The sequence below is a fragment of the Miniopterus schreibersii genome (genome assembly GCF_964146895.1).
Source record: "Miniopterus schreibersii genome assembly, chromosome: 22".
Lineage (NCBI taxonomy): Eukaryota > Metazoa > Chordata > Mammalia > Chiroptera > Miniopteridae > Miniopterus > Miniopterus schreibersii.
Genome location: NC_138124.1, coordinates 5,107,298 through 5,130,506, shown reverse-complemented (window position 1 = coordinate 5,130,506; position 23,209 = coordinate 5,107,298). Strand labels below are relative to the sequence as shown.

Sequence of the window (23,209 nt, the reverse complement as noted above, 5' to 3'; positions counted from 1 at the left end):
TGAGTGGCTTAAACAGAAGTGGCATTTTCCTGTTTGCGGATCCCATGCCCAAGGGAGAGCCCGTGGTCTACAAATGGCCTTAGATTGGGTGTTGCAGCAAGGGCTGTGCCCGGACAGGAAGTGTGGTAACTAATGCCACAGGACAGAAATCTGAGTCAGAAATAAAAGGAGGCCAACGAGTCCAGAAAAGAGCTTGCAGGGGATGGGAAAAAAAAACACAGTGCACAGGTTTTTTTTGTTTTCTGCAGAAGCAGAAACAAGCAGGACTGAGGTCAGCTGAGCTGCCGAGCATCAGAAATAAGATTGGGAACTCCTGTCACTGGGGGCATCAGTCACCTCATCCCTGAGAAGCCTTGGGTCCTGGATGCCACCTTGTCAGTGAGAAGCCCCTCCAAGAGGCCTCCCCCACCACAGTTCCTGTTCTTGGATGCTTAGGAATTCCTTTCGGGTCACCTTAGGATGGTGAGGCAATCCCTGCCCACCCCGTGGGTGTCCTGAGAGGAGGCGCAGTGGGAAAGGGGGTGGGGGCTTGGGAGGAGTTGACGTGCGCCCCAGATTCAGGGAATGTGGGTTGCAGGGCCCCACTGGCTTCCCCGCCCAAGTCTCCAGCCACATTTGGTATCTAAGTTACAGCCTGGCCTGTCCCCAGGCCCCGCTGGCCTCCTTTCATATGCTAATTGCTGCTCTACACAGCTAGAAATAGTCCCCACTGAAGTTGGGACTGCCCCTGCCTCCTGGCACCTTTGTGAAACTTGCCTTCTTCCTGGGAAACCGTATCTGGAGGGGCTGTGGGAAGAGGGTCCCAGGAAGGCCTCCGTGGGAGAGCTGATGGGGGGAAGGGGAGTGACTTGAACTGGCTCCTGGGAACAGACCAGCTGAAAGCCAGGCCTGCTTTGTTCTTTCTTCCTCTTGCCCCTCGCCTTTGAGGGTTCCTAAACTTCCCACCCCACCCCCAGCTTCAGAGTTGGAGCTGGGCAGTTGCCTGGACAACTTTGCTTTGTCTCTGTGCTCAAAGGAGGGGACACTGGCCACCTGAAACATGCTCCCTGCACCAACTGGAGCGGGGCTGTGGTGAGGAGCTTGGGAGGGGGCCAAAGTCCCCCGCCGAGAGGGGGCTGTGGACAAAAGCTGGGAGACCACTGGGTGCAGTCAGCCTCTCAAAAAGTCTCAAAATCAGGAAGCCAAAGCCAGTTTCTTAATTAAGACTGCACTTTCCGCGTAGAAGCTGGGTCCTCTGATTGCAGTAACCATGTCCACAGGGTGGCTGGGGACATGCAAATCCAGGCCATGGAAGGGGGAGGAAGCACTGGTGCCAAGAGGGAAACCGTAGCCTCTGTGCTGAAACTCAGTCGGCTCTGGGCTTCCTGGCAGCCAGGGCTAAAAGGCAAATGTATTTCTAATGGGGTTTCCTTTGACTCCCCCTCCAAAATCTGGACTACTTTCTAGTTAACTTTTCTAACACACGAATTAGCTGGAAGCTTACATCATGATGGCGCAAAGGAAGCAGACATTGTTGAAGGAAGTCTAGTAACCTCTTCATGTACCTGAGGAGGGAAGGGACCTTACAAGCAAAGTCGCCCGCGTACCAGGAGAGCTGGAACCTGGGCCCAGCCGGCCTCACCCACCTGGGTGGGAGAACACACGTCGTCTGCAGAGGCGCCAGCGGGAGCCCAGGGCACAGCTCAGACTGCTTCTGGGAGGGGATGGCACGCAGGGACAGTGCTGGCCTGCACGGGGCCTGGACGTGTCTCCCCTGTGCACACATCTCGAGTTCCCAGTTCACAACAGCCACGAAGGCATGAAAGGGCAGCAGGTGAACAAGCGTTACACGGGCTGTGTTGCGGTAACTACCGGGAGTAATTGCGCCGCCTTAATGTGCTTATTTTCACACAAATGAGTGTCACCTGGGAGCTCCAGCACATTATCAGGGGCATGGAGATGAATGGAATTAATTTTCAAGTGCGAGCTCACGACATGAGTTTTCCATGAGAGTGACTCTCAGGAGAATGGGCAAGTGTCAGGATTCTACAGCAAAAGCCACTGAAAGGCTTCTGGGCCTGAAATAACCTGAATAAAGGGGAGCTGTGACGTGGGAGCCTGTGGGTCCCTGGAATGGGCCTACCGAAGTCCACAGGAGGGGGAGACCCCGAGCCCTGCCTGGTGGGGTGAAGACTGAAGTCAGCCCGTGACTGTGCTCCCCAAGACAGGCCCCCAGAACCGAAAGAAAGCAAGAATGTTCTCAATTCATTTATTAACTCAGAAACAGAAAAAAGTAACAACAGTCAGGGAAAGCACCTCGAGGTACTTTGTGCTGTGAGGAGTGTGCTTAGCTCAGCTCAGCACCCCACAGGCCCCCCGCCAGCCAGCTCCTGGGACTGGAGCCCGTGGCTGCAGGGAGGCTCTGGCCCGAGCGCGTCTGTGGGGGCTGAAGACCGGAGGTGTGCCTTCTGCTCTCAGAACATGCCCGAGTGGCAGCTGGTGCTCATCAGTGGGTGAACATTTGAGTCCCCAAGAGAAGGCCAAAGGACTAGTGCCCACGTGGAGGTCCTGTGAGGGGCAGGGCTGAATCACGGAAAGCAGCTGGCATGTGATGTGGCCCCGCTTTGGTGCCTGGCCCTGAACCAGCCAGGGAACACTGCGCAGAGGGCAGGCGGGAGCCACAGGTTTTGGCCAAGGCACCAACAGCCCCCTCCCCGACTGGTGGCACATCGGGGTGAGCAAGGGGTGAGCCAGAAACTCTCACACTAGGTGTCAGGGTGGCCGCTAGGAGGTGCTGACCTCTCCAGATGAGGATATGCTGATGAGGGAGGGACCCAGTGACTTGGAAGGTAAAAACGGTGAACAGATGTCTGGCAGTTCTCATGGGACTGTGCTTGCTTTGTGAGCTTGGGGGGCAAATGGGCCAGATCCAGTTACCAGCTGGAAGACCGGGATGCCAGAGGCCAGCGGGTGCTGACTGGGCTTGGTGACCTCATTGCTGGCCTCCACACACAGATGTGTCCTGCACCAGTGGGCACCCTGGAGTCCCTCTGGGTCGCCAGCTCCTATCTGCTGCTCATCTTGAAGGGGAGGGCCACAATCTGAAGATGGGTGTGGTCCCATCAGGAGACTGGTCACTGCTGCTCCTTGTCTTGTACTCAGAGGAGAGGAGGTGATGGGGATGCCCCCAAGGGCATCCCCTTGTCTAGCAGCATATGTCACCCAAGGTCCTGGGTCCTTGTGGACTGGGCAGGAGCATGTGTCTGCACCTGGGCATGGCCAGCCTGACTGGGAGGTAGCAAGGACACCGAGGGCAAGCCCAGCTCTGGGGAGGGACCCAGAGACTTACTTTTTAACCCGGCTGTGGCGTGGGTGTCATCTGCTATTGAAGCCTTGTGGATGTCACTGAGGACACCCTGCAGGTTTCTGTCCAGTATAAAATGTATCCTCGGTTTTCTCTTTGGTAACTTCTGCTGGGTCCTGTTTCCCTGAGACCTGGGATGTCCTCTTTGGGTGACATTAGGACTTGGTGGAACAGGTGACCTCAAAGCTCTGCAAACATGTTTTCCTCCTGGAGTCCGAGAGAGTCCTGGTGTCAGTGCTCGCCCCTCTGGAATATCTTCTCCCCCCAAACCACTGCAAAGTAGAAAAAGCCTCAGGCAGACACACTGGTGCTGGAGACGGCTTCTCTCCTCTTGTTTAAAACTCAGAATAGCTCCCCAGGCCAATGCTCCCAGAGCTGGTGGGGTCGGCTTCCGGCCACTCGGAGTGCTGGCCCAGGGCTGGCTGAGCTTCCCACCGTGGCGGCCAGGGCCAGGGCCAGGGCCACTGGGACAGGGCTGCAGCCGTGGGGCAGGGAGAAACGCGCAGAGCCTGCAGAGCAACAAAGAAGGAGTGGGAATCACGCCCCATCACATGGACGCCAAGGAAGGCCTCACGCTGCCTCGGAAAGGGCAAAGAAAAGCGAGCCCTCCGCCCGGGCAGGCTGGGTCCTCCGGGAAACCTGCGTCTCCATCCAGCAGGTAAGAGGCAGTGCAGCCCCAGGCAGTGGCGCGAAGCCCCACAGCACCAGCATCTCTCCTTTCGTTTCTCTCAGGACCCGGGGGCGGGTCTCACCTTGGCTGCACACTAGAGGCCCTGGCTCAGCTGGCCTGGGGTGTGGCCTTTTGTGTGGCAGAAAATGAGTCGTTGTCCAGAAGTCTGGCCTTTGCCCCTGGTTCTGGGAGGTGATCTATGTCACACCTGATAGCAGCGTGTTGGCTCAGGGTGGGGGTGGGGACATCATGTGATTTAGGGTGGGGGCTCTAGGTCATGCTGTACCAGTTGACCTGGAGACAGAGTAACCAAGGGCAATCAAGGGATCCTGCCTAAGTGCTGGGGCCTTGATAAAAACTAGATATGAAGGCTTGAGTGAGTGTTGCTGGTTGGCAACATTCTGTGCGTATCATCGCTCGTAATAAACCATAATCGTGAACATAACAGCCTCAGTGCATTATGGGAGGCCTTCCAGTGATGCGTGAACCTGAGGGTGGTTCTGGGAAGCCCCTATCCTGCAGCTGGTGTCAGAAGTGAGGACACTGTCGCATGGAGAGAGTGCCCTCAGACTTGGTGGGTTGGCCTAAACGACTCAGAATTGTGGAAAGCCCCCTGGTGATTGTGATGTGCGGCCATGTCTGGGAGCCGCCTCGCCAGCCTAAGACTGCTGTCCCACCTGGCAGAGGGGTCACCTGCTTTGCTCAAGGTCAACTGCAAGGAAGGCGCAAAGCCAGGCTCTGGCTCTGAAAAAGGGTCCCAGAGCCCCCCAGTCACCTGCTGCCCCACCTGGCCCTCCCGGGAAGCCACTGACCTCTACCCAAAGTGGGAACAGGCCCGGGGCGCTAAGGGCTCACCTGGCTCTGCAGGTGCTCCTCAGGCAGGCAGGTGCTTCCAGGTGCTGACGAAGGCCGTCGGGATGAGTGAGTAGGGCACGGTGGTGATGCAGCTCCACGTGTCCGCAGTGGGGTCATAGCAGTCCAGGGTCTTACATCTCTGGGTCCCGAAGTAGCCCCCCACCACATAGAGCTTGTTGCCTGTGGCCAGGGCATGGCAGGACATGCGCTTGGCGGTCATGTCCCCGATCCTCGACCACTGGTTGGTCTCGCAGTTGAAGCGGTAGGCGGAGGCGGCCGTGAATTCCGTGTCGCCTCCCATGATGAAGATCTGGCTGCCCAGCACGGCAGCGGCTGTGTACCGCCACGGCTGGGGGCACTCGGCCTTGATCGTCCACCGGTTCTCCGAGGGGTCGTAGCACTGGACTTTGGACACCATGTCCCGGTGGATGCTGGTCCCTCCAAAAACGAAGAGCTTCAGCTTGGCGCTCACCACCGCCGCATTGCTGACGCCGTCCCTCAATGGGGCCACCATCGTCCACTTGTTAGCCCCGGGGTCGTACTTCTCCACCTGCTTCAGGGACACAGAAGGGGAGGCTGGGAAGACGCCTGCCAGGGACGTGTGTCCCCCTACCACGTACAGACAGTTCTCCAGCTCGGCTGAGCCGTGGCCGAAGCGGGCAATCAGCATGGGGGCCGCCTTGGACCACTCTTCGTGGACAGTGTCGTACACCCACACGTCCTTGGAGACCCCGTTCTCGGAGCCCCTGCCCCCGGTCACGTAGACCTTGCAGCCGATTGCCGAGGCGCTGAACTCCTTCCGGGGACTGGGCAGGTCCGCCTTGGGGATGATCTCCTTGGCCTTGTGGTCCACCTGGTAGATCTTGTCGCACATGAAGGTCTGGCCGCCCAGGATGAGCAGCGTGTGGCCCGCCTTGCGTGGCCGGGCGCAGGGGCTGGTGACCACGCCGTCGTTTTGCAGGATCTTGGTCTTGCAGTGGAGAGCCTCGTCTATGATGGGCTTGGTGTGCTCGTCCGCCATGAGCAGGGCCTCGCTGGACATGGCCTCCTTCAGGCAGTCGGACGGCAGCAGGGCCAGGCGCACGCTCCGGAGCAGCTCGGGCAGGTGGGCCTTCCGCCCCTCCAGGTCATGCTTCACCCACTGGAGGATGGCCTCGAAGACCAGCCGCTCGTCCTCCGTCTCCAGCTCGTCGCTGGAGATGAGGTCCAGCAGCTTGTCCTTGGACAGGCTGTTGAAGTCCTCGCTCTGCCGCACCGTCTCGAAGTGCACCAGGCACATGCGCCAGGAGAACTCGTACAGCCGGCGGCACTGGTGGGCGTCCGACAGCAGCATCATGCCCAGGCAGTTGGAGGGGACCAGGTTCTTCTCCAGGAACTCGGCGGCCGCGTCCCGCACGTCGTGGAACTGCAGCATGTCACCCGCCTCCAGCAGCGACTCGGCGTTCTCCTCATTGATGACGATGCGGGACGAGTAGGCGAAGTCCAGCAGCAGCTCCAGCACCTCGGGGTGCAGGTTGTCCTGGAAGTTGACCGTGTCGTCCCGGCTCTCCCGCAGGCCGTGACTGAACATGGCCTCGAAGTAGCGGCTGGAGGCGGCCAGCACGGCGCGGTGGCAGGGGAAGGCGCGGTCGCCGGCCCAGAGCGTGACATCCGTGAACATGCAGTGCTTGCGCAGAGTGTTGAGGTGGGCCAGCACGCAGTCGGGGTGCGACGCCTTGTGGAAAAGCGTGATGTTCATGGACCCCGTGCTGCTCCGCGACTTGCGGGTCTCGTGGACACTGACCGACATGCTGATCCAACCTGTGGGGACAAGGCCACAAGTGAGAGGGGCCACTCCAGACGCAGTGATGTGGGATGCACAGGCCCTGGCTCCCCAGCTGCCTGACCCTCTCCCACCCCTCTTCTCTGCTCAGCTGTCCCTCATGTCAACTGACCATATCGCTGAGGACCACGCAGCGGCAGAGGCTGGCTTCACCTTGCCCTTAGAAAACTGGTTTTGTTCCCTTGAGTTTGGACCAGCTCTGGAACCAAAGGCCTTTGGCCTGGATGTCAGCCACCCCTGGGCGAGTTCAAGCCAGCGTCATGGCAGTGCTAAGTAGCATGTGCCCTTGACATCATCGCAGCCAGTGGGACACTGCTCTTGTGGCCCATCCCACAGCTTAAACCAGGGCCCAGAGAGGCTAAGCGCTGGAGCAGGATTTCCACTGGGGCTGTCCAGTTCCACGCCCTGTCTCTACTCCATTGGCCCAAGAAGACTGATTCCTTCAGGGGGACTTGAAACATTTTCAAGGACTGGGGCCCCCTGCCCCAAGCACAGCCTTGCTCCCCGGGGGCTTCCAGCGGGCCCTGCAGTGAGCGGGGCTCCAAGCCGCACTGGCCAGGCCCCTCTCATCCCTTTTGCTTGGAAAGATCTCAAGAGCTGCTGGCATAGCCTAAGCGCTGGCATAGCCTAAGTGTTCTCAAGACCTAGGAGTCCCCATAGGCCTCCTGACCCAGCTGGGATGAGCAAAGGTGTGGGGGGAGGCCAGCTGACCACTGGCTCACCCACGACACACCTGCTCAGTTTGGAGGTCCCACCGGGAAGCCAAGACAAAGGCTTGGGTGACAGTAGGGCCTGTGGAACAGTGAAGCCTCAGCCAAAGAGGCGGAAAAACCTTCAGCCTTTGGGGCCTCGCCACCTGACAGCGGGCCCCAGGCTCCTGGACACTGCGCGCACCTCTCCTACCTCCTCGGACTGTCCTCTGCCGGGCCAGGGACGGGGCTCAGAGTGCTGATCCCGTGAACACAGACACAGCCTCGTCACCCATTTGAATTTGGGAGATTCCAAAGCGCTTTAATTAATTAAAGTGCAGCTGATGGAGTGACCCAAGACCTCATTCCACAGTGCTGTGGGAACGAGGCTCGGCCAACAGGCAGGCAAAAAGCACATGTTTCGAGGAAAAGTGATCAGAAACAAACTGAATTCAGAGTCCTGACCCCTAAAGCCTGTGATGCCCTCTTCCTGCTAGTAATAAGGGAGAAAAGCCACACAAAAAGTCTTAATTTAAAAAAATTTTTTTAATGGGGTGACATTAATAAAATTAGTTTCAGGTGTCCAATTCTCTAACACATCATCTGTACATCGTATTGTGTGCTCACCACCCAAGTCAAGTCTCCTTCCTTCACCACTCATCCCCCCATACCCTCTGCTACCCACCCCCCCCTTCCCTCTGCTAATCACCATCCTGTTACCTGTGCCTATGAGTCTTGTGGGGGGTTTTGTTTAATCCTTTCACCTTTTCCACCCAGTCCCCCGAACCCCATCCCCTCTGGCAGCTGTCAGTCTGTTCTCTGTCTCTGTGAGCCTTTCTATTTTGTTTATTTTGTTCATTAGATTCCACATATTCCTTGACTTTCTCTGGCTTATTTCATTTAGCACAATATTCTCCAGGTCCATCGATACTGTCGAAAAAGGTAAGATTTCCTTCTTTTTTATGGCCAAGTAGTAGTCCATGGTGGAAGTGTACCGCAGTGTTTTTATCCACTCAGCTATTAATGGGCACCTGGGCTGCTTCCAAATCTTGGCTATTGGAAATAACGCTGCAGTGAACATAGGGGTGCGAATTTTCTTTCGAATTAGTATTTTGGGCTTCTTCAGGTATATTACCAGAAGTGGGATAGCTGAGTCATAAGGCAGTTCCATTTTTAATTTTTTGAGGTAACTCCAGACTGCTTTCCACAGTGGCTGCACCAGCCTGCATTCCCACCAGCAGTGCCTTTCTCCACATCTTCGCCAGCACTTGTTTGTTGATGGCAGCCATTCATTATGGTTTTAATTTGCATTTCTCTGATGATTAGTGACACTGAGTATCTTTTCATACGTCTGTTGGCCATCTGTATGTTCTGTGTCTATACAGGTTCTTTGCCCAATTTTAAACTGGATGGTTTGGGGTTTTTTGATGTTGAGTTGTGTAAGTTCATAAATTTTGGACATTAACCTCTTATCAGATGTGTCATTGGCAAGTGTGTTCTCCCATTCAGTGGGTTGTCTTTTCATTTTGTTTACAGTTTCCTTTGCTGTGCAAAACCTTTTTAGTTGATGTTGTCCCATTTGTTTTTTTGTTTCACTGGCCAGAGGAGATATATCAGAAAAATACTGCTGAGGCAAATGTCTGAGATTTTATTGCCTATGTTTTCTTCCAAGATTTTTATGGTTTCCAGTCTAACATTTAAGTTAACCCATTCATTGTTTAGTAACATGTTATTTAGCCTCTATTTCTTTGTGTTTTTCAGCTGTTTTCTTGTGAGTGATTTCTAGTTTCATACCATTATGGTCAGAGAGATGTTTTATATGATTTCTATGTTCTTAAATTTCAGACTTGTTTTGTGTCCTAACATGTCGTCTATCCTAGGAAATGTTCCATGTGCACTAGAAAAGAATGTATATTCTGCTCTGGGGGGAAATGCTCTGAAGATATCAATTAAGTCCATCTGATCTAGTGTGTCATTTAAGGCCACGGTTTCCTTGTCTGGAAGATCTGTCCAGTGATGTCAATGGGGTGTTAAAATCCCCTGCTATGACTGTATTACTATCAAGCTCTCCCTTTATGTCCATCAAGATTTGTTTTATATATTTAGGTGCTCTATGTTGGGTGCATAATTGTTTACAAGGGTTATGTCCTCTTATTGGATTGCTCCCTTTATTACGTAGTGTCCTCTTTGTCTCTTAGTATAGCCTTTGTTTTAAAGTCTATTTTGTCACATATAAGTCCTGCCACCCCAGCTTTTTTCTTCATTGCCATTTGCATGAAGTATCTTTTTCTATCCCTTTACTTTTAGACTGCAGGCATCTTTCATTCTGAGGTGGGCCTCTTGTAGACAGCATACATATGGGTCTTGTTTTCTTACGCATTATGCCTTCAGCTACCCTATGTCTTTCGATTGGAGCATTTAAAACATTTACATTTAAAGTGATTATTGATAGGTATGTATTTATTGCCATTTTACTCTTTATAACTGTGTCCCTATGTTTTTTTTCTTTTTGTTTTCTTCTTAAAGAAAACCCTTGAACATTTCTTGTAATACTAGTTTGGTAGTAACAAACTCCTTTGGCTTTTTCTTGTTTGGAAAGCTCTTTATTACTCTTTCAGTTTTTAAAAGATAGCCTTATTGGGTAAAGTAGTCTTGGTTGTAGGTCCTTGCTTTTCATCACTTTGAATATTTCTTGCCACTCCTTCCTGGCGTGAAATGTTTCTGTTGAGAAATCAGCTGACAGTCTTTTGGGAGCTCCATTGTAGGTAACTGTCTTTCTCTTGCTGCTTTTAAGATTCTTTGTCTTTAACCTTGGTTATGATGTGTTGTGGTGTGGGCCTCTTTGGGTTCATCTTGTTTGGGACTTTCTGAGCTTCCTGGACTTGTGTATCTTTTTTATTCACCAGGTTAGGGAAGTTTTCAGCCATTCTTTCTTCAAATAGGTTCATAATCCCTTGTTCTATCTCTTCTTCTGGTACCCCTAGAAGGGGTATGATGTGGATATTGTTATTTTTCATGTTATCCCAAAGGTCCTTTAAACTATCCTCATTTTTTAAAATTCTTTTTTCTTTTTGCTGCTTGGATTGGTTTTTCTGTTATCTTGTATTCCAACTCTCTGATTCGATTCTCTGCTTCATCCAACCTAATGTTTATTCCTCCTAGTGTGTTCTTCACTTCAGATATTGTACTCTTAATTTCTGACTGGTTCTTTTTTATGGTTCCTATGTTCTTTTTCATGCTGTTGTAGTCCTCATCATGTTCCTTGAGAATCCTGATAACCATTAAAAAACACATCTCTATCTAATAAATTGCCTTCTTTTACTTTAACTATTTTTCTGGAGAGTTCTCCTGTTCTTTCATTTGGGGCATGCTTTCTTTGCCTCCTCAGTTTGGATGCCTCTTTGTGTATGTTTCTATGTATTAGGTAGATCTGATATGACTCCCAGTCTTGGTAGGGTGGCCTTAATATGTAGTAGGTGTCCTGTGGGATCCAGTGGTACAGTCTGCTTGATCACCTGAGCTGGGTGCTCCAGGAATATCCCTTGTGTGGGTTATGTGGGCCCTCCTGTTGTAATTGAGTCTTGATTGCTATTGGCCCATTCATGCGTGGGGTCAACCCTTGGGCTGGCTGACTGTGAGGATGAACCCTAACCACAGTGAATGAGCTGCTGTGTAGGTGCTGCCCACACAGAGAGTGGAATTCAACACAGAGTGGAATTCACCTCAGCAGGGTCTGGTGCCTGCCAAGATCTCCCTTTGGATATGCCGCCTGTGAAGCTTATTGGATCCTTCTCTGATGTTGTGTGAAGCTGGCCACTGGTTGTGTTGGTTCTGGGTCCTCTTGGGAGGGACTCTGGTGCAGACCAATGTCAGATATTGCCTGCGACTGGCCCTGGGCAACCTGTTTGGAGCTACAAAGCGATCCACAGTTTGTGGCTGCCTCTGCGGAGCCTGTGTGTGTGCAAGAAAGACCAACCTGCACATCAAGGCTGGCATTTACCAGCACTAGGCCCAGGGACTTGAGGCAGGTCAGCAAAAGTCCCAAGGCACCCTGAGATCTGCCTTTGCCTGTCACCACCTGTTAGGTTCAGTCACTGAAAGAGCCTCTGGCACTATTCAAGTTACATGAGATAGGTTCTCAGTGAGTCACCAGGTAGGAGCGAGTGGCATTCACCAGATTGATACAGGTTCAAACTTGGTGCCAGCGCTGGGTCTGAGGCCACTCAGCAAATGTCCCAAGGTATACCAAGTCTAGCTGCATCCTGCTGGGTGCTTGCACAACTTTGTGGTGGGGCAGGGTTGTCAGGGTGAGGCCAGCAGAGTTTATCAGGCCCAAACAGACCAAGATTTGGCCCACGTGAAGGGAGGGCTCAGCATCGGTAGGGCATTCGAGGGAAAGATGGCCGCTGTCCTAGAGCCATACAACTCAGTGTCTCAGTTCTGCCTAAAGGAGCCCGAGCTCAGCATGGCAAGGCCATTGGGAGTCAGGAGGATGGGGCTAGTGGGTCCTCTGAGAGGGGTGGAGGTGCCAGTCAGGCTTGGGGAAGGTGAGAGGAGTGGCCACTGCACCAGAGCCACACAACTCAGTCTGTCCTGGATTCTGCCCAGACCTTGGCAGGGTGGGGCCACTGGAAGCCCAGAAAGTCCGGCTAGCGGATCTCCCATGAGGGGGAGGGCACCAGTCAGGTTCACAGGAAAGGGGGGTAATGGCCCCTACCCCAAACTCAGTCAATGCTACCCCGAGTCTGCCCAGACCTCTACACCCTGGCCCAGGCTGCTGAGTCCTCAGCAGGGTGCAAGTTCTACAGGTGGGGCGAGAGGGAATCCAGAGGGTGGGGCTCTTGCTTTCCCCCCTGGGCTGAAGCCCTATGGAGGGAAGTGTTCCACCCAAAGAAGATGCAGTGTGGGAAAGGAACTCAGCTCAGGGACCCTGGCAGCTGTCCCTTCAGCTCTTTTCCCAGAGCCACAAACCCCAGACTGTCCTCACATGACTCTAGTTCACTCTGCCCTCCCTCCACTGGAGCCCAGGGTGAGTGGCTGCAAACAAGATTTTGTGTGCTGGCCCTTTAGGAGGTTGCCTGTCTCTCTAGCAGACTGCCGTTTCTCCCTGGTAGACAGAATCCCCACTGATTTTCACAGCCAGATGTTATGTGGGTGCCTCTTCCCAGCTCTGGTGCTCTGGGATGGGGAACCTGGTTTAGGGTTAAAACTCCCACAGTCCTCAGTGGGAACACCCCCCCCCAGTTCAGGGGGAACCCCCACAGCTGAATTATACCTCTGGAATCTCAGTTCCACCCATGGGAGTGGGGGCCAGCCCTTCTCGTGTCACTATTCTTCCTACCAGTCTTGATGTGGCTTCTTCTGTAAATCCTTGGTTATAAATTTCTCTTCAGCTAGTCTTCATTTGTTTTTTCAGGTTGCTTGCTCTATATTTTAGTTGTAATTCCAGTTTGGTCCTAGGAGGAGGTGAATGTGGCTTCCACCTACTCCACAACCATCTTAGATCACCTTTTTTCATTTTTCATTTTCAGAAGTATGTAACTCCACTTCCCTACTCCAGGTCAATTTTCTACTTAAGCAATTTTCTACTTTAAGCAATGGTTAAAGGAAGGAAACGATTTCATGCTTCAGTGAAACTGGAAATGAGTGCCCAAGTGAACTACTGTGTTTCTGTCTGTCTCTCACTCTTACCCTGGCAAAGAACCAGAGTGGACACAAGCTGACGAGATTAGAGATGCCTGGGCAAGGCCCTGCTCCTGGGCCCAGACAGGGAAGGCACAGAGGTTGGGCCTGGCTTTGCTGTTCTGGCCCCCAAGCTTCAGGAATCACAGGCCACTGGGCTCTGGGGATAAGAGGTTGGCTCTCAGGGTGGGGGGTTTGTGGAACCAGCACGAAGATGAGTGCTGGACCCCAGGGCTGAGCTGTGCACTGTGGTCCCCCACTCTACCACTGGCTCTATGGTACCTCTCGGCACCTCAGTTTTCCCTTCTGTAAAGTGAAGTCCCTGTCCCGCTCAGGCTTCTGAGAGTCTCTCTCTCACTGGCAATTATTTACTGAGCATGATCTCTGAGCCTGGCCTTGGGACCAGTGTCATGGGAACGAGAGGCTGCAGTGACCTGGCCTGCAGGATGCTCTCGCCCCCTAGAGCCGAGTTGCTCAATCTGAATTCCGGACCCTGTAATGCGTTTCCCTGAACCCTGCTGTGATTGCTAAATCATCATTCTGGCTTCTGTCACTCAGTCATCACTTTGCAAAATGTGGCCTTTCACCGGGTGATGCCATCCATCCTGTTCCCACAGTGCCCAGGCTGTTCATGAGGGGCCTCTGGTCCATGTGCCAGGCTTGGATGACTTGGAGGACTTTGATGCTGAGGCTCTGCCTCAGTTCATTCTTGAGCACCTACATTTCCATGGGTTGCACCTACTCTGGGTCCTTGAGCACCTACTGTACCTGCCCCCAAGCCCAGCCTGGGGGGCCAGGTCATTTCTGAACTTGAGCTGAATGCAACCTGAATGTTTGGGCTTAGACACTTGTCTATGCTGCCAGACAACTCTTGGATTGTTTTTTACAGACAGCCCTGGGATGGAATGCCAGCTCTTTGCCTCATTAACCACAGCCATGTAACCAGGATGCCATCAGTACCTGCTCCTGGGGGACTGGGCTCCATGGATGATCACAGGGCCTAGCCTCTGGCTGACCACAGTGGACAACTCCTGCCTTTGCCACATGGTCACATGTGGACATACATACACTCTAAGCCTATCAGGAGGAGGCCCTCTTGGATTTCTGGCCCTGTGTGGCATGCTTTCCTCCCTCCCAGTCCCCCTTTGGGGTCCCAGGTCCACACTTGAGGCAGCTGGTGTGGTGCTGACAGGGCTGCCTGTGAGGGATCTAGGTGGGGACTCCCTTTGGATGGGGTAAGGGCAGGACAAAGCAGAACTAAGACTGAGAAAGCAGGGCCAACCCACAAAGAACAGCCATGTTTGCCCTGCAGTTGAGGGCAAGTAGTGATCTCTCCAAGGCCAATGCTGCGTGGGCAGCCCAGGGCCCTGGAGCTGATGGGTGTCTTGCTCAGCACCAAGATGCCTGCCTGCTGATACAAACTTCCCACACAGGCAAAGAGCCAGCAACACACCCAAGTAGGTTCCCACCCCAGGCGACTGCCAGCCTAGGCACCTCTGAGCTGGGCTGATGGGCAGTGAACTGAAGTGCCTGCCCAGCTGCCTTCCAGACTCAAGAGAAGATGATGCCCGAGATGGTGGCCAGTGCTGCCAAGATGGCTACAACGGTGGAGGCGCGTGGTGACACTTCCCACGGAGCCAGCATAATGTGCTCCCTGCCACTGCGCTGACACCCTGATTGTTCTCAGGAGCCTCTACTCAAGCCTGTCCAGGTGCAGCAGCATCACTGGGCTCCAAGGGTTGGCTGAATGTGACCCTGGCCTGCCAGTCAGCCTGTGCTGTCCTCCCAGCCACCAGGATGGGCCTGAAACCCAAGACGGGGAAAGGAGACGCTCGTCTACGATGTTTGGTGAACTGCAGAGAATGAAGCAGGCTCTGTTCCCAGGGCTGCAGACAGGATTGGACAGTTTGAGAGGGGTTTTCTGCCTGTCTGGGAGGTGTTTCTGTCACTTGCCACCAAGGGTTGCAACTAGTTCAAGGACTCACTAGGACATCAGTTCCCAGCTTCGGTGATCAGGGGCTGCTTACCTTGATAAGGGGTCTTGGCTGGGTGGGTCCCTCCTCCCTCTCCACCTCCAGGGAGGCCACCCAGACACCAAGGGAATGGGTTTCATGAGCTGATTTTCAGTGTTCAGTACCAGTTACCCACCCAGCCTGGGACACAAGGAGTACAGGACGGAGGTTCTGGCGGCAGGAGGGATCAGCATTTGAAAGTGTGAAAGATAGGTATGCCCAGCCTCTCGGAGCTTCCATCTCCATGTCCCCTGCCTTTGATGGGCCACAGTAAATCAGACATTCTAACGCTGTACATATCAGAACTATTTTGATTACCTGAGCGTTGTCCTGACTTTGATGGATTTAAGGCACAGAATGTAATTGCACGACACTGCCGTGCTCCAGAGTGGCAATTCATCATCCTAAGAGGCCCCGATGGACCTGAGAGAGCCCTTCCACTCCCCACTGTCATCCTCACCTGCAGGGAAGCCGCTATGAGCACCAAATAACAATGTTTCCAGCTCACTTCTCACCGTCCTTGGAAGTTAACTAAACGCACAAGGAGACAAAGTAGCTAAGGGGTAAGACCTTCAGAAAAAAACTCTTACGTGCTTTCTGAAGATTCCAGCAACTAAAAGTGAAAGGCCTATATTCTGAGAGAAAAATGCACCAGAGGAGATCACAGCAGATCACAGTGTGGCCTGACCCCACTTAGCTGCAGCACTGACCCTCTCCCTGCCTTCCTCCACCAGCCAGGAGTCAGCGGTCCTCAAAATAAGGGTGTCAATGCCACCGCTCTTTACCAGAGGCCAGAGGGAGCAGGAAGGGCCGAGGGCCCCGCCGGTGGGTTGCAGGTAATGTGGTCCCTAGTCACTCATTCACCCTAAGTTTCCCAAACAACTCCCTCGTGCCAGGTGCCAGCATGGGAGACGGTGATGGACAGAGACAAGGTTCTTGCATCCATGGGGCTGCACTCCAGGGTTGCTGGTATATGAGGAACAACCAGTGAACAAGACATTTTCCCTTCGTGGAAGTTCTATGAAGGAAATAAAACAGCAACAAGCCACAGAGCATTCCCGATCCCTGCACTCCATCTCTAACCTCCACTTTGAATAAGGCAGATTTTCACTGTCCAGCCATTTTTAAGTTGTTTGATTTGTTAACAAGTATTTTTATAAACAGGAAAAACACTGAAGTTTTTTGTCAAGCTGGCTGATCTGGGTCATTGCTAGAACTGTAATGACCAAGGACTTAGGCACTATAGCCATACATCGCACACACGCAGGGCTGCCCGAGGCAACAGCCTTCCCAGGCTGGGATTGCGAGCAGATGGAGCAGACACACCACGGTGCAGAGGCTCAAATGCCCGTCCCACCCCCGTGTCTGCGAGCACCTCAGGGAGCCCTCAGGGTGCAAGCGTATCCATCCTTCCAATTTTCAAGTGGAAAACAAACTAAGCACCCTATTAAGCACACAAATCTAATTGTTAATTGAAAGGAAAATTAGTATGACCACTGTAACTGAATCAGGGCCACAGATCATTCCAGATACAAGTGAATTACCAGACAATGGGCCCTTTCTCTAGACGTTTCTGCCTTTCAATAGCCCTTTCTTTACGAAAAAATTTATATATATTTATTCAAAAGTTATACGTACCGTTTTTAATTTAAAATGCAATGGATTAGAATTATTTATATTTTTGTTGTGTATTTATTTTGATTCTGTTTCCCAGCTTTTTATTGGGAAAGATTTCAAACCTGCGGGATTGTCACGAGAATTAGATAATGCACACCTTCTGCTTTCATGAGGTTAGTCTGCTGATTGCCACTTGGCCCCACCCCAGCCCTCGGCCTTACCCTATCCGTGCATGCTTGCCTCACCTCAACCCCCATCTTTCCTGTAGGGGATGGGCTGGCAATGGAGGCTGGCCCAGAGCAGAGCCAGGCTCAGGGCAGCGTAAGGATGTTGCTTCATACACTGGCTGGCAATAAACGGCATTCCTCTTCAGGCAGTACCAAAATGTCCCGGTATCATACAGCGCCCTGTGGAGGGAGGATCGGGTGGACGACCAGCCTACCCGAGCTCACCCCCAGGCAGAATCCCAAAACCTCCACACCCTCAGACAGAGCACATCGTGGGCAAGCTGGTCTCCACTTGCTGTGCTCAGGCCAGGATCAACACCATACTCTCCCAAACGTGTCTGTCTCTCTCTCCCTCTCTCCCTCTCTCCCTCTCTCCCTCTCTCCCTCTCTCTCTCTCTCACACACACACACACACACACACACACACACACACACACACACACACACACTCCCAGCTTGGCAGGGAGTCCTGAGGTTACCCTACGCGTGGCCAGCCCATCTGCTTGCAGCCAAAACCTAGACGGAGAAGGGAGGTCCCAGCAGACTCAGAAGGGCAGGCAAATGCTTCAGTGCCTTGTCCACGTGGTTCCAGCCTTTTTACTTAATGCACCCAAATGTTAAGCACACTTGAAGGGCAGCCACTTTAGCTTCCATGATTGATAGCAAGCCCCAGGTTGATTGCAGCTTCTGGTGGCTGGGGAGCAAAAACTAGCATTGCAAGTGGATAGACGCTGTGGATGCATCGCTCCTGGAAGGGTTCAGGCAGTGCACTGCGCTGGCCTTGCCCACAGTGACCGGCTCTGCTTTCCCAGAGACAGCACGCACAGGAGGTAAGAGGTCAAGGCCCATGAAACCCTACTGAACGATGTAGCAACACTTGTTGCAAAGAATCAGTAAGGAAATCAGTTTGGAAAGGGAGGCAAAGTGTGGCACAGACGATTCGGTGCTTGACCTGGAAGGACACACATCACTTCTGTTCCCATCTAATTGGCCAAAACCAGTCACATGACTTGACCCACTCATGAGAGGCCCAGAAGCACAACCCTAGCACATGTCCCATTTCTGTAACTTGTAAATAAGAAAATAGCTCAGCGATGAATGGTAATGACAATACTGTTAAAAATAAATTGTAATTACTGAGTACTCGCTATGTACTAGGCACTGTTCTGAGTGCTTTCTGTGCTGATCCCCACCACAGCCTCAGGTACAGTGACCGTTAGGACACTGGATCGGGAAATGTGGGCAATTTGCTTCCACCACTGCACTGTGTGAGCCCAGCATCACCAGGCTGGGGAAAGGGTGGCATTCGCACCCAGGCTCACACAAGCCCAGCTAGGACCCAGCAGCACTTGAACTCTGGACGCTGGAAGCAAGCAACAAGGCTTTCTAGAAGAAGAGCTCCTCTGTCTCTTGGCCCTCGCTCGTGCCCTGACAAATCAGGCCTGGCCAACTGCAAACCTGGCAAGCAGCTCATCCTGGAGTTTGAAGAAGCACAGCTTCTCTTATCTTAATTAGGAAATGAATTCCATTCAGCCTAGATTGATCTGTGGCCAGCTTCTCCTTGGGCACCTGACAGGAGCAGGCAGAAAATGAGCGAGGCTTTTGGTTTCCATGCTATCCCTGCATCCTACTCTGACAGATCGACTGACAGTGGGAGGTGTCTTCTTGGCAGACAGGTGGGTGGGGAGTGACACCAGGCCAGTGTGCTTTCCCCCTTAGGCAGCAGGAGATATTCTTCCAGAACCTGCTCAGGACCCGCCCCTTCTGGGAGGAGCCATCCAACTGGTCTTGCAGGGAAATCTGCTAAACTGCTGGGGTCCCTTCAATCCCTCTTGCTCCTGGGAGATATTTGTCCATCTCTCTTCTCAGAGGTGGCCTTGGGCTCTATGCCCAGGAGAAACCGTACAGGCTAGGTCCCATCTATTCTGGGGTGCAGAAGGGGGGTTACCCTAACTGCTCCTACATCTGCTTCCCAGTTCCCCACCCAGGACCAGCCAGAGCAACCTTGGGAAATGAGTCACCCACAACCCACCTTCCTTTGCGCCCAGTTTGGCTCTTCCTTGACACAGTCCTCTGGCTTCACCAGCCCCTCACCCACGGGCACACCAGTGCCTGTAGGCCCTTCGCATGCGGGCCCCAGACACTGTGGGCAGAAGCAAATTACTCACCAAGAAAGGACAAGAAACTGGGAGCTGGCCTACTGCACCCCTGTCGTTCTACAGGTGGAAAAAAATAGGGCCTAGAGAGGGACAGTGACTTGCTCAAAGCCCCACAGCACATTAGAGGCAGACCTGGAACTAGAATTCTAGGCTCTTGACTTCTGATTCATCCCCTCTGTACTCTGTTGGCTGCTTCTCAAACTTTTCCTGGCCACAAGGGTTAAGGCAATAATGCAAGCCTTATAAAACTACTTAACACCAGAGATTGCAAGAACTTTTGAGATTTTACAGCAAAACATTTGCTAGAAGCATTGTACAGAACAGCATCCACCCATTTAACAGAACAGCAAATAGAAGCCCCAAAAGGTAAGGGGACCTACATGAAGTCATAAGCCAGGTACAGGCAGAGGAGGACTCCCAGACCCCCACTGAAGTGCTCTCTCTGCCACGGGTTCCAGGTATGAGGGTTCCAACTATGGGACTGTGAAGAGGTGGACTTGGGCCTTGGGCCTCACATTGAAACAGGTATGGCCTAGAAAGTCTTGTCCAGACTCTGTACACAACCCAGGGGTGCAGAAGACCACTGTGAAGGGAGTGGGGGAAGAATAACTGGGAAGATATTTATGTATCTGCAGGAAATACAGTGAAATTTCCCAACCAAACAGGGTTTCTGAGACCATAGAGCTGGCACTTTTACCAAGAGGTCAATGAACCACAAATGCCTACCCATTTTCATCAGAAAGGCACTGACAGGGCTTGGAAGGAAAGGTTTAGCAGTGAGAAAGGACAGAGTCTATTGGCACCAAAGCAACAGTGGGTGGAGGTGGCTGAGGCCCCAGGAGAGGGCTTATCAGACACACAGGCGCATCTGAACCCATGTCCAGTTCTCTAGCCCATGCTCTTTCCCCTGACCTTGTGCTGAAGAGACCGAACAGAGCCCTTCCATCCCCATCACACAGCACCCCCTCCCAGCTCCTAGCAGCTGAAGGACCTGGAGTGGGTCTGGCAAGGTGAGTGCCTGAAGGTGACAGGTATCAGCTTTAGCTACCTTTAGACTAGGATGGGGGCACTGCTGCTCTGGGGCCTGGGGTCCAGGAAAGGGTTGGAATCTGCTATGGACAATGGGCTGACTTCCCTCACCTGGGGACAGACCCAGATTAATAAGGGGAAAGTCCTGCTGGGATGCTGGGGATTCGCACGTTCTCCCTGCCCCGTTGTCCCAACTAAATGTTTTCTGGCTGGGAAAACGCTTCAAAAGCCCCAGCTAAGGCAATTCAATTATGAAATTTACCACAGTAGATGAAAACCAGCATCTCAATCAGCCATTTGATTTGCTTGTGTCTGGCTACTGTTTTCTCCTGCCAGCTCAGCCAGCCCCCTCCCTGGCCAGGCCACCCCCACACTGGGGACTGGTCGAGAGGGATTAAGGGCTCAGGCAATGGGCTGGGCTTTGGGGCCCATGGGGTGGGTTTTCCCAGGACCCCCTGAGCAGAAAGGCTGCATCCGGAAGCCATCCATCTTCCCGGGGACTCCTGGGAATGCTGACTCCACAGGCCAGACCACCACAACGCCCAGGGGACCTTTCCATCGCCCCCTGTGTGAATTCTCCCCAACCTCAACCTGCACCCACCTTACGGACAGCAATGAATTGGTCTCTGGGAGAAGTCAGAGTGGGTGGTGGAAGAAAGCAGCCACCCAGGGCCAGGAATATGGGCTCTGACGTGCCTTCCTCATCTTCACCTAATCAAGGCATCCTCTCTTGAGGAATCTACTCCTACCTGTGCCCCTCGGCTCCCCGTGTTGCCTTTATCACTGAGGAGCTATACACACCTCCATGTGCCAGGGCCCCTAATCCGCAGGCCAGCAGACCCTCACCCAGGAGCTCCCTGAAGGCCGGGTTCCAATCGGGACCCTTCAAACAATAAATGAACAAACAATCCATCCACTAAAAGACGCTCCCTCACGCATCACAGTGGTAAATGGGCAGAACCAAGCCTCTTTCACTGCAGGCCACACACTCCCAGGCCCAGGCAACCTTTTTTTCTTCCTGTTCCCCTCTCTCCGCACTGGGTTCCCACAGGTTTAAGATGCTATTAGGGGGCATGCGGAGTGTGCAGCTCGCCCACCGCTCCCCTCTCTGCACCACAGACAGATCCGGCCGCAGCCCGAGCCCCAGGGCGAAGGTTCTACCATCTCTACCTTCCCCTTCACAGCCTCCCTGAAGTCATTTCCTGACAAATGGAATCACTACAGACTGAGCTGCGGGGCCTGAAGGAAGGCTGATCCCTCAACCCCCACAGGCCCAGCTTGGGGACCCAAGGACACCCGCCGGGTCTTACTTAGGACACCAAGTCTGCCCCCACTGGGTGGACCTGTGTCCTACTTCTCCCCAGTCCCCAAGCGCTACCGTCACCAGTACCCCCTAGGAATCCTAACAGCTCACCCCGGCGCACACGCATCAGTCCCACCTATGAAGGGGGGACTGAGGCCCAGGGTCCCAAAGGGCCTGACCCAGACCCACCCCGAGTCTGACCCATGTAAGGAAGCGGGGCTCCTGCCTTTCCTCCCAGTGCCGCTGACAACTTCCCTCCCTCTGCCCCACAGCCAGAGTGACACCTGAAGGCCCCAGACAGGTACCTGGCTTCTCTGCCCGGCTCACCAGGAAGGGCCTAAGCTCAGGGCGCCCTCACCCCGCTCCCAGCCACCCAAGCAGGACCCAGGAACATCCGGAGGGCACCGCAGGGGCCTGGGCCGCCCCCACCCCCACCCTCTGCTCGGTTCTGTACAAAGGCTTCTCTCCGCTCAAAGGTAAGGCAAATGAAAATGTGGGGGGTCCCAAAGCACGGCACAAAAGTGCGCCTGGGGGCGCGGTCTCCCAAAGGAAAAGCTGCTTGGAGCAGCCGCGAGGGTGGACGAGGAAGGGGGGCCGTGCCCCGCTGTGGGGGTCCTGCAGCCGCGGCGAGACGGGGGCAGGGCGGCGGGCGGCGGGCCTCGCGGGGTGCGCAGGCGTGACCTTTCCCCCGCCGGCCGCTCTCCACACCGGGCCGCGGGGCCCTGTCAGGTGGGGCACGAACGGCCGGGCGGGGGCCGGCGCTGCGCCGGCGGGAGCCCCGGCCCCGCTCCCCCTGGCCCTCGGTGGTGTCCGGCGCGCGGGGACTCGGCCCGGCCAGGCCGCAGCGCCGGGCCGCTCGCGTCCTCCAGGACCCGCCGCCGCCTCTCCCCAGGATCGATAGTAATTTTTTAAAAAGAGAGTCCGCGAACTCAATGAATCAACCGCTCCCGAGGGACAGAGCGGCTGCTCCCGCGCGCGCAGCATCCATTTGCAAAAAACAATTCATTCCCTCGCCCGGAGCTCTCAGCAAATACCCCCGCCGGGTCCCCAGGCACGCGCGCGCGGCGGGAGGAGCCCGCGCTGGGGACCCGGTGGCCGACCACAGTCCCCACCCCCACCATTGTCCCTGACTCCAGACCCCGCGGTGCCCCGTGCAGCTCCGGGAGCCCGGCCCCGCCGAGGCTCACTCATCCCGGGGCGCCCACGGGGGGAGGGCGGTCGCGCAGGACCCGGGGGTGTGTTGGGGTGGGGGTGGTGACAAGTGCCACCGCCACCGCCACCGCCACCGCCGGCTCACAGCTACACCGGCCCGAGGTTGCGCCCTCACCCCAGCCCAGGTACTCACCGCTCCGGGCGCCACCGCCCGCCGCCCTCTCAGCCCCGGGCCCGTCGCCGCGATCAGAGACCCCTGGCTGCCCGCGCGAGCCTCCGAGCCGCCGCCGCTCCCCCGGCTCCCCACAGAGCCCGAGCCGCTGCCGCTGCGGTACAGCCCTGGCGCCGCCAACAAACTAGTTTCTCTGGCCTTCCCGCCCCGCCTCCCCGTCCGAAGCGCAGCAGCCAATCAGAGGCGCCGCGTCTGTGACGGATGGGCGGCCGAACCTGTAGTTCAGTCGGTAGGAGGATAAAGGGGGTGGGCGCCCGGTACCGTGAGGGGGCGGGGCAGGGAGAAGTAAAGGACTTCGACCAGAATCTTAAAGGGCCAGGCGCCTGTCCCTCACCCCTTTCATCCGGCGAAGGAAGTTTGAGAACAAAACCCAGTGGTGTTCTAGAGTTTACCGAAGGAGGGAGCTTTACAGATTGC

The 23,209-nt window shown here is 54.4% G+C and overlaps 1 protein-coding gene across 3 annotated transcripts; it reads right to left on the bottom strand.

Moving 5' to 3' along the window:
• Positions 1-2,232: 2,232 nt before the first annotated feature.
• On the bottom strand, positions 2,233-22,907 carry KLHL25 (kelch like family member 25). Of its 3 annotated transcripts, none has more exons than XM_081124323.1 (3): positions 22,754-22,901; positions 4,869-6,668; positions 2,233-3,852 (listed from the first exon to the last, which is right to left on the bottom strand). In XM_081124323.1, exon 2 carries the CDS (start codon positions 6,655-6,657, stop codon positions 4,888-4,890), a length of 1,770 nt encoding a protein of 589 aa, XP_080980449.1. In that variant the 5' UTR covers positions 6,658-6,668; positions 22,754-22,901; the 3' UTR covers positions 2,233-3,852; positions 4,869-4,887. The 3 variants fall into 3 exon arrangements, with proteins under 3 accessions (XP_080980449.1, XP_080980451.1, XP_080980450.1); XM_081124325.1 differs by having other exon boundaries at positions 2,234-3,550; positions 22,754-22,907; XM_081124324.1 differs by having other exon boundaries at positions 2,239-3,615; positions 22,754-22,887.
• Positions 22,908-23,209: the final 302 nt, after the last annotated feature.